This window comes from Bubalus kerabau, chromosome 11 (genome assembly GCF_029407905.1).
Source record: "Bubalus kerabau isolate K-KA32 ecotype Philippines breed swamp buffalo chromosome 11, PCC_UOA_SB_1v2, whole genome shotgun sequence".
Lineage (NCBI taxonomy): Eukaryota > Metazoa > Chordata > Mammalia > Artiodactyla > Bovidae > Bubalus > Bubalus kerabau.
Window position 1 is genome coordinate 5,177,781 of NC_073634.1, and position 9,025 is coordinate 5,186,805.

General features: G+C 55.3%; 1 protein-coding gene across 2 annotated transcripts in view; it reads left to right on the forward strand.

Annotated features, from left to right (window-relative positions):
• The window catches only part of KCNIP3 (potassium voltage-gated channel interacting protein 3), a 78,055-nt gene extending 70,979 nt beyond the window's left edge, over window positions 1–7,076 (forward strand). For both annotated transcript variants that reach the window (XM_055539055.1, XM_055539056.1), the window contains 4 exons: window positions 4,775–4,882; window positions 5,566–5,670; window positions 6,302–6,364; window positions 6,944–7,076. In XM_055539055.1, the coding sequence (XP_055395030.1) occupies window positions 4,775–4,882; window positions 5,566–5,670; window positions 6,302–6,364; window positions 6,944–6,991 (324 nt within the window). In that variant the 3' untranslated portion in view covers window positions 6,992–7,076. The remainder of the gene's footprint in view (window positions 1–4,774; window positions 4,883–5,565; window positions 5,671–6,301; window positions 6,365–6,943) is intronic.
• The last annotated feature ends 1,949 nt before the right edge of the window (window positions 7,077–9,025 follow it).

The following is a 9,025-nucleotide window of genomic DNA, read 5'->3' on the forward strand; positions in this document are numbered from 1 at the left end:
TATATATCTAAATCTCAAAAAAGTGAAAGAAATACAACACCTTTTCTCCTTTCCTGTACCTTCGCTTTCTTCAGTACACACACGAGACTTTCAGGCTCCAGTAGACTTACAGGGTGTGCTTTGAAAAACAGCATTGCCACCCGCAGACACGCCTCCTTTGTTTTGGCTGACTGTCCCTGTTTGTCTCCTTGTTCCCTGATGATATCCTTTTATTGCTGCTTCTCAACTGCCCAGTTTAGACGCCATCCCTTGGCTCTGCATGAGTGAGGAGTTGGGTCTCCCGCGCACACACACACACCTTGCCCATCCCCTGGCTTTCCAGAACTATGGAATTCAGATTGGATAAGCACTCTTTGTTTTCTCCTGACGGGAATTTGTTCCCCAGCTGAGCCTGTCAGTGAACTGTGATTACGTTTCCCTTGCCTGCACAGATTTTTCTTTTGCCTACAGTTAACAGTCATTTGGCTGGTGTCTGGCATCGCCGACTGGTGTCTGTGGGGTCGAAAAGATTCAGACACGACTGAGCGACTGAACTGAACTGAACTGAACTGTGACCTTACCAGTAATTCACCCTTGACTCTTTTCCTGTCGTCTCAATGAACATCCCCAACATCCCCCTAGCCTCTGACCAGCTCCATCATCGTGGTGCTGATTGTCCTCTGTGGACCTGTTCTCCTCTCTCCTGGATTGGGTCTCCTGGTTCTGGACTCCTTCATCTTCTTCCCTGCTTTACTTTTTCTGCAAAAGCATGGGAGGTGCTGTGCTCATTTGCTTCGGTCGTGTCTGAAGCACGACTGTGACCCCATGGACTGTAGCCCACCAGGCTCCTCTGTCTGTGGGATTTCCCAGGCCAGAATACTGGAGTGAGTTGCCATACCTTCCTCCAGAGAATTTTCCTGATCAAACCCTCGTCTCCTGGATTGCAAGCAGATTCTTTACCGCTGAGCCACCAGGGAAGCTCCTTTCAAAAGCATATCTTCCAGGAATTTCCTGCAAAAGGCTGCCTGGGAGGTCATTTCTGAGCTTTAGACACCTGCGAGTACCTTTGTTCTGTCCTCCGTCTTTCTGTTTGTTTTTTAAATTTTATTTATTTGGCCCGTCTCAGCTGTGGCACGCGGGCTTAGTTGCTCTGCTACATATAGGATCCTAGTTCCCTGACCATGGATCGAATCTGTGACCCCAGCATTGCAGGGCGGAGACTTAACCTCTGGACCACCAGGGGAGTCATTCCGTTCTCACTCTTGTTTGACCTGTTGTGTGGAACCAGAGCTCCGGCAGAAGCTGTTTCCTACTGATTCCTGGCCCTGTGGACAGGACCTGATTTGGTGATGGTTGTAGTTTGGGTTTGGTTTTGTTCTCTCTGGAAGCTGGTAGGATCCTGTCACTGCGCCCGTTTTCTGAAATGGCTTGTGGTGGCCCAGCCACACCTCGGGCTGTTTGCCTCATCGTTAGGTCCTTGGCAGGACCTGGACAATCACAGCCTCCCCTTCATCCCCTGTGGACACGCCCCTCCATTTCCTCGGCCTCTTCCTGGAACTCCTGCTGGTCGAGTTTCAGTCCCTCTGGAGTGGACCGCTCGTTATCTGCTTTTCTCTTCTCTTTTCCAGTTTGGCCTTTTCAGGCTGCTTTATGGAAGATTCCACGTGCTTTTCTAACCCTTCTTCTGAGTCTGTCATTTTCTTTTCTCATTTTTAATTCCCAAGAGCTCTTTCTTGTTCCCAGTGCCGACTTAAAAAAAAATAAATAAACGCACAACCTGAGTTGTTGCTAAATCGCCAAGTCATATCCGACTCTTGGCAACCCCATGGACTATAGCCTGCCAGGCTTCCCTGTCCATGGAATTCTCCAGGCAAGAATACTGGAGTGGGTTGTCATTTCCTTCACCTGGGTATCTTCCCAACCCAGGGCTCAAACACACATCTGCATTGGCAGACACTGAGTCATGGGCTTCTCATAGAAAAAAAAAAAAAAAAAAAAACTACAACCTGAGAGTTGTGAGTTAAGTTTCATTTGGGGACAAAAATGAGGACTATAGCCAAGGAAGCAGCACTTCAGATAACTCTGAAAAACTGCTCCAAAAAGGTAGGAGGTGGTGGTGGTGTTGTTCAGTCGCCCAGTGGCTCTTTGTGACCCCATGGACTGCAGCACACCAGGCCTCCCTGTCCTTCACCATCTCCCAGAATTTGCCCAAGTTCGTGTTCATTACATCAGTGATGCTGTCCAGCCATCTCATCCTCTGACGCCCTCTTCTCCTTCTGCCCTCGATCTTTTCCAGCATCAGAGACTTTTCCAAAGAGTTGTCTGTTGGAATCGGATGGCTAAAACACTGGCGTTTCAGCCTCAGCATCAGTCCTTCCAATGAACATTCAGGGTTGATCTCCCTTAAGATTGACTGGTTTGATGTCCTTGCTGTCCAGGGGACTTTCAGGAGTCTTCTCCAGCACCACAGTTCAAAAAGCATTAGTTCTTTGGCATTCTGCTTTCTTTACGGTCTAGCTCTCACAACTGTACGTGACCACTGGGAAGACCATAGCCTTGACTATACTGACCTTTATCGGCAGAGTAATGTCTCTGCTTTTCTGCACACTGCTTGTCATCGTTTTCCTGCCAAGAAACAATCGTCTTCTGATTTCATGGCTGCAGTCACCGTCCACGGTGATTATGGAACCCAAGAAGAGGAAATCTGTCGCTACATCCACCTTTTCCCCCTCTATTTGCCATGCGGTAATGGGACCGGATGCCATGATCTTAATTTTTAAAAATTATTCAGTCTTAAGGTGGCTCTTTCACTCTCCTGCCTCACCCTTATCCAGAGGCTCTTTAGTTTCTCTTCGCTTTCTGCCATTAGAGTGGTATAATCCGCATATCTGAGGTTGTTGATGTTTCTGATGTGGGTCAGCATATATGTGATTTTGGTGCAGGGGGAGTACACGCAGTCAAGCACATATTTTTTGCAGGAGGTTTCTGATAGTCACTGGCTTCCCTGGTGGCTCAGATGGTAAAGAATCTGCCTGCAATGCAGGAGACCCAGGTTCTATCCCTGGTTTGGAAATATCCCTGGAGAAGCGAATGGCTACCCACTCCAGTATTCTTGCCTGGGAAATCCCATGGACAGAGGAGCCTGGCAGGCTACAGTCCTTGCGGCTGCAAAGAATCGGACACGACTGAGTGATTAACACTTTCAGTTTCTGCTAGTCACAAGGAGCAGTCACCATGAAGGATTTTAGTGCTTTTCTAGACATAAGGAGAGACAAGAGTCAGACTCATAAAACTGGCTCCTGAAAATACACCTTACTATCTGAAGACCTGTCCCGCCAGTTTTTCCCCTGAGCACAGAGTGCCTCATTCCTGCTCTCCACCCTGAACTCCTTTCAGGGGGTGTTGAAAATGAGCAGCTGCGGCAGCATATGATTTAATCCTTGGAGAGATGGATGGCAAGTGCCAATTTGTAGTTGACATCAAGAATTCCTTTTTAATAGCACCCTATTCTTATTGTTGTTATTTAGTCCCTAAGTCATGTCCAACTCTTTTGAGACCCCATGGATTGTAGCCCACCAGGCTCCTCTACTGGAGTGGGTTGCCATTTCGTCCTACAGGGGGTCTTCCCGACACAGGGATCAAACCCACATCTCTTGTGTTGCAGGTGGATTCTTTCCCACTGAGCCACCAGGGAAGCCATTCTTATTGTAAGGATGCCAGATTTCTAATCCCTGAATCTAATGGTTTCTGTGAATTTTTTTTTTTTTTGGTCCTGGAATAATTTTTGTTTCTTCAAAACTGCTTTTCTCAGTTTTCCTTAGTCTTTCTTTTTCATGATACAGGCTTCCTCTGATCCAGAAAATCAAAAATTTGAATGAGGTCCTGTTGGTCCAGTGCTTAGGGCTTGACACTTCCACTGGTAGGGCCCAGATCTGAGCCCTGGCTGGGGAAACTAAGGTCCCACAAGGCGTGTGGTGCAGTCAAAAATAAACTTTAAAATTTGAGTGGGGACCAAGCCCCTTGGAGCAGGGCCCTGTCACTTCACAGTCCACTGTCCCCCACTTCCCATCTTCAAGACAGCCCCTCTCAGCTCCCCTTCTTTCAGAGCAGCCTGGGAGACCCTGTGGGGCAGGAAGGGCTTTAACTTGGAACCTTCTGGAAGTGACAGGAAAGAATTGCTTTCCACCAAATGTTCCAACAAAACAGTTGAAGCCATTTGAACGTTCGTGTCTTGTCACACTAGTAATAATCTGTCCCATCTCAGACGTGACTGCGCACAGGTGCAGCAGGGCCCCGGAGCTGTTGGTTTAGTCTTTAAGGTGTAGCTTTTTAAGCACTTTGGCACGCAGACACTTGATAACGTGACTAGTGCGCCCTCTTCACGGAAGGAGCGCCCTCAGGCCTTCTCTGTCAGCGGCAATGCATCAGATGGGTCGAATTCCCTGGTGCCCCAGTGGTTAGAACTGCACGCCTTCAGTGCCGCGGGCCTGAGCTTCATACCTGGTCAGGAAACTGAGATCACAAAGCTTCGCAAAAAAAAAAAAAGTCATACATTTGAATGTCTTTTCTCTGAGACGATCAACACCAGCCACCATGCCATCCCCACCACACACATGCACGCGTGCGTGCACACACACACACACACACTCACATTGTATTCACCTGAGGGGCACCGTCCACCCGGTCTGTGACGGAGGCGCCTCACCTATACAGATGGGCACTTTAGTGGAAGCCTCACGGCAAACTGGAAATAGAATCTGGGGCCTAGGCTGTCACCCCCGCCTTTTCCCCACAGGACTTTGTGGTTGGTCTCTCCATCCTGCTGCGAGGGACAGTCCATGAGAAACTCAAGTGGGCCTTTAACCTCTACGACATCAACAAGGATGGCTACATCACCAAAGAGGTACGGGGCTGCCTGGGGAGCTGAGCGTAGCCTGGCTGCCCGCTCCGCTGCTCCACACCCCCAACCTCTTTCCTCCTCTCTCTTGCTGCCCTCGTTTCCCGTTTCCCCTCCCTGTCCAAAGACAGAGCGCCCAGCCCGCCCTCGGAGGGGACAGTGGCCAGGAACTCCCCTGCCAGGCTCTCGGCCTGGACACCTGGGTGTGCAGGGCATGGAGCTTGTGTACCCCTCACCACACATCTCCATCCCCGTCAACAAGGTCCCCGATCGCTGTTTCTTACTGCGAGGTCATGTGGGAGACCCGAGTGGAAAAGCTGGAGGCAGGGGTGGGAGAGCTGGCCTTGGTTCCCAGCAATCAAGGGAGGGCAGTGTGGTCCCTTAAGGTAGGGTGTCAACGGGCCCACAGTCCAGTTTTGTTTGGCCCAAACACTCTTTCTGGTGTGTAAGAAATAGTTCATATACAAAAAAAAGAAATATTTCATATACAAAAAAGAGTGGCTGGAACAAATTCTAGAGTTTGCACATAAAAACCTATTTCCAGATGCCCTGGAGAGTCAGAAGCTTGCGCTGGGTGGACTGGATGGGGCTGAGCCTATCTCTCTTTGGCCCGTACAGCCTCGCCCGCTCACCCACCTGGCAGCCAGGCTCATGCCAGCCCCTCCGCCCTCCCCTCACTCCCCCCGCAGGAGATGCTGGCCATCATGAAGTCCATCTATGACATGATGGGCCGCCATACCTACCCTATTCTGCGAGAGGACGCGCCCCTGGAGCACGTGGAGAGGTTCTTCCAGGTGAGCGCCTGGGGAAGAGGCCGCCAGAAGAGGAAGGAAGGGGCTTCTGCTCTCAGGGCCCACTGCTCCCCATGGGAGGTGCAACTTCCCTCCTGCATCTGGCTGGCTGAATGAATTAAAACCATCCCTTTGCCCCCCATCTGCTGAACCTCATCTCAGAGCAGACAGGCTCATGGATTCTGAGTCAGCTGACACCCCCCGGCCAGAGCTTCTCCCACCTCCTGCCGCCCCATCTCCACCAGGGGCTTCTCTCCGAGGGGAGGGTGTTGAGGTCACCGCTCTGTGTCCATGGGGCCTAGGGGGACCAAGGCTCCATCTCCCGCTCCTGAGGACCCTCAGCCACTCCACCTTCCCAGCTGTTTGTCAGGGAGATGAGGGGGGTCCATGAGCATGGGGGTGCCTGCCGGGAGGTGGCCGAGGTTGGGGGCGGGCTGGGGAGATACCAGAGTGGTTGGTGGTGTGGTGGAGGCGGCTGGAAAGGGCACTTTATGTGGCTTGCATCCCAGGGAGGGGGCCAAGGGGACGGGTTGGGGTGGAGGGCGCACGCCCGCCCACTGCCATTCCTCAGGCCTAGGGCAGGGGGCAGCCCCAGCGGGACACAGCCTCACTGAGGGCATGGCTTGAGTTGCAGAAAATGGACCGGAATCAGGATGGGGTGGTGACCATCGACGAGTTCCTGGAGACCTGTCAGAAGGTAGGCAGCATCAAGGCTCGGAACCCCTGCGTCCCGGCCCAGCCAGTCCCCTCCTCAGTGCAGATTTCCGACATCCACTTGCACTGTTTCACCAGTGCTCACTCCTGCCCTGCCCGCTCCTGCCAGCCCACAGCCTAGCCAGGCCACGTCCCGCAGCTCCCCTCAGTGGCCCCCATCAGAGGGGACAGACACGGGGCCCTGAGGACCGGGTCACGCTGTGGGAAGGAGCCTGGAGTCCCCCCCCCGCCCCCCGCCCCCGGCATTGTGGCTAACCATCCTCTGCAAAGCGCTTTCAGGGGCAGGACGCTGGGCCTCCACCTGCCTCCCTCCCCTCAGCTGCCCTGGCTGCATCTGGGTGGGTGGCAGTTGTCTATCAGTGGGTTAACAGCTTCTAGACGGACTGGCCATCAGACCCTGGAGCTGGACACAGGCTCTACGTCACCGGCTCCTCCTTCGTCCAATGAGACGGGCAGAGTCCTCGGAGGGTCGCAGGTCCCCAATGAGACTTTGAGCACGGTGAGGCTGGAGATGGGCCCCGCCCAGGGCTGACCAGGCCTCTGGTCCTCTCTCTCCACGCAGGACGAGAACATCATGAGCTCCATGCAGCTGTTTGAGAACGTCATCTAGGACTTGTGCGTGGGGAAGGTGGGGGGATCCCTGAGTGGCTGTTGCCACCTCTGCCCCCAAAGAAACCTCAGTCCTGCCGGGAGCAACCTCCATGAGAAACTTTTTTCTAATATATTTGCACAAAGTGAATAGTTTGCTCCACACATACACAAACACCCCCCTCCCACACACACCCTTCATCTGGGCTGGCAGGTGGGGGGACAGAGATGAGAGAGGGGCTGGGTCTGGCTGGGAGCTGAGTCCAGGGAACACGAGCCACACAGCTCCCAGCACCCCCCTCCCAGGCCTCTTGGGTGGACAGCTGAAAGAGAGGCATCTTCAGGCTGGGTCATCTACAGATGAGGGTCCAGCCTGCAAAGCTAAGGCCCCAGCCCTGTGAGCCCACTTGCCCGCCCCTCCCTTCTGCCACCCTTCTTTCCCACTACACTCACATGTCAGGCCCCGGGGGCTGTGCTGACCTGCTTGTCCCCCAGCCACTCCCTGCCCACTGATGACCCTTCCAGAATGGCCCTCAGCTCAGGACCCCAGAGGGGCAGCGCAGGGTCAAGGGAATTCGGACCAGGAAAGAGGTGGCACTTAGAGCCTGCTGCTTCCTGAAAACGCTTCCCCGGGTGTCAGGACACCCGCCGTCCACTGAGCTGGTGTGAGCCCCAGTGGGGACGCACCAGCGGGCACTGTTCTCCACCCAGTAAGGGGGCTTCCAGTCTGGGGACTGGGGTTCTTGGTGGGAATCTGACGGGACCTCTCTGCCAAGGCCGCCTCCCTCGCTCCAGCTGGCTCAGTGAGGGCACAACAGGAGGAGCTGCCCACAGCCCTCAGCCACCCAGGTCATCATTCAGGGGTCCTGAGAAGAGGTCCCAGGGCTCAGGACCTAGCAGCCAGGGAGCCCAGGGGGGCCAAGCAGGCCTGGGAAGGGGCTTCTCTCTCCTGTTGGCCCCCATCTCCCTTGCCTCCCCGCCCCCAGCTTGGATGAGCTCCCCTCTTCGTGGTTAGGGTCCTGGAGCCATGTGGCCGCCCCTCCACACACAGGCTCACCCAACCCCATGCGCAAAGCACAAGTGCCCCCAGAAGCTCAGGCTGCAGCCCATGAGGAGAGCCGGAGACTGTCTGCTTTCCAAGGCAAGGCCCTCCTGGTGGGCTGAGGCTTGGGCCCCACCAGCCCGCATCAGGAGGCCCCCGGGGTTCTGTGGGGAGTTGGTTCTGTGCCTCTGAGCAGTGTGTGTGTGTGGGGGGTGGCTTGAGGCCCCCCACCCCACCCCCAACTCCCCGAGCCCAGCCCAGCTCACCAACATTCAAAAGCACAAACCCCAGGGATTCTGCTTGGCCGGGTACTGCCCTGAGGACAGAGGCGGATGTCCGCTGGAGCCCAGCGCCGCTAAGGGGCGCGGGGCCGAGGGGCAGGTCACCAGAAGCCGGCGGGAGCGGGAGCGGGGCTGCTCCCTCCGGCCCAGGCCGCCCGGGAGGGGCGCAGCCTCAAGCAGCACGGCCAGTCCCAGGAACTTTCCCGGTCATACATTCCATCGGCTGCCGCCCCCAGTCTCTGCCCAGACCTGGCCTGAAGATGAGCGGGGACCGGGCGGCCAAGGCCGTGGAGATGGGCTGGCTCGGCCGCGGGGACCCCTGGGCACCACACATGGGCGGCCCCCTTGGAGTTGCACTGATACCCCACCTCCAGTCTGACTGGGGCCCCTCCCCCTCCCCAGGGAGGAGGGCATCAGCGCTCCCTGGCTCAGGGATCTTCTCTCAGCCCTCACCCCCGGCCCTCAGCCCAGCCCTCCCCGCTGGCGAGGCTTTGCTTCTGAGGGCCTGAGGCCAAAGCAGAGGGTCACCGCCACCACGCTCTGCCCTCCCCACCTTGGCCTTGGGCTGCACGCGCCCCCGGAGGGGTCTGCCTCCCATGCTGGGACGCAGGCTGGCCGCATGTCTGCATGGCAGAAGTGTCTCCCTTGGGCGCGGCCGAGGAGGGTGGTGCCTGTTCTCAGCGCCCACCAGTATTCAGTCCTGTATATTTTAATAAAATAAACTTGACAAAGG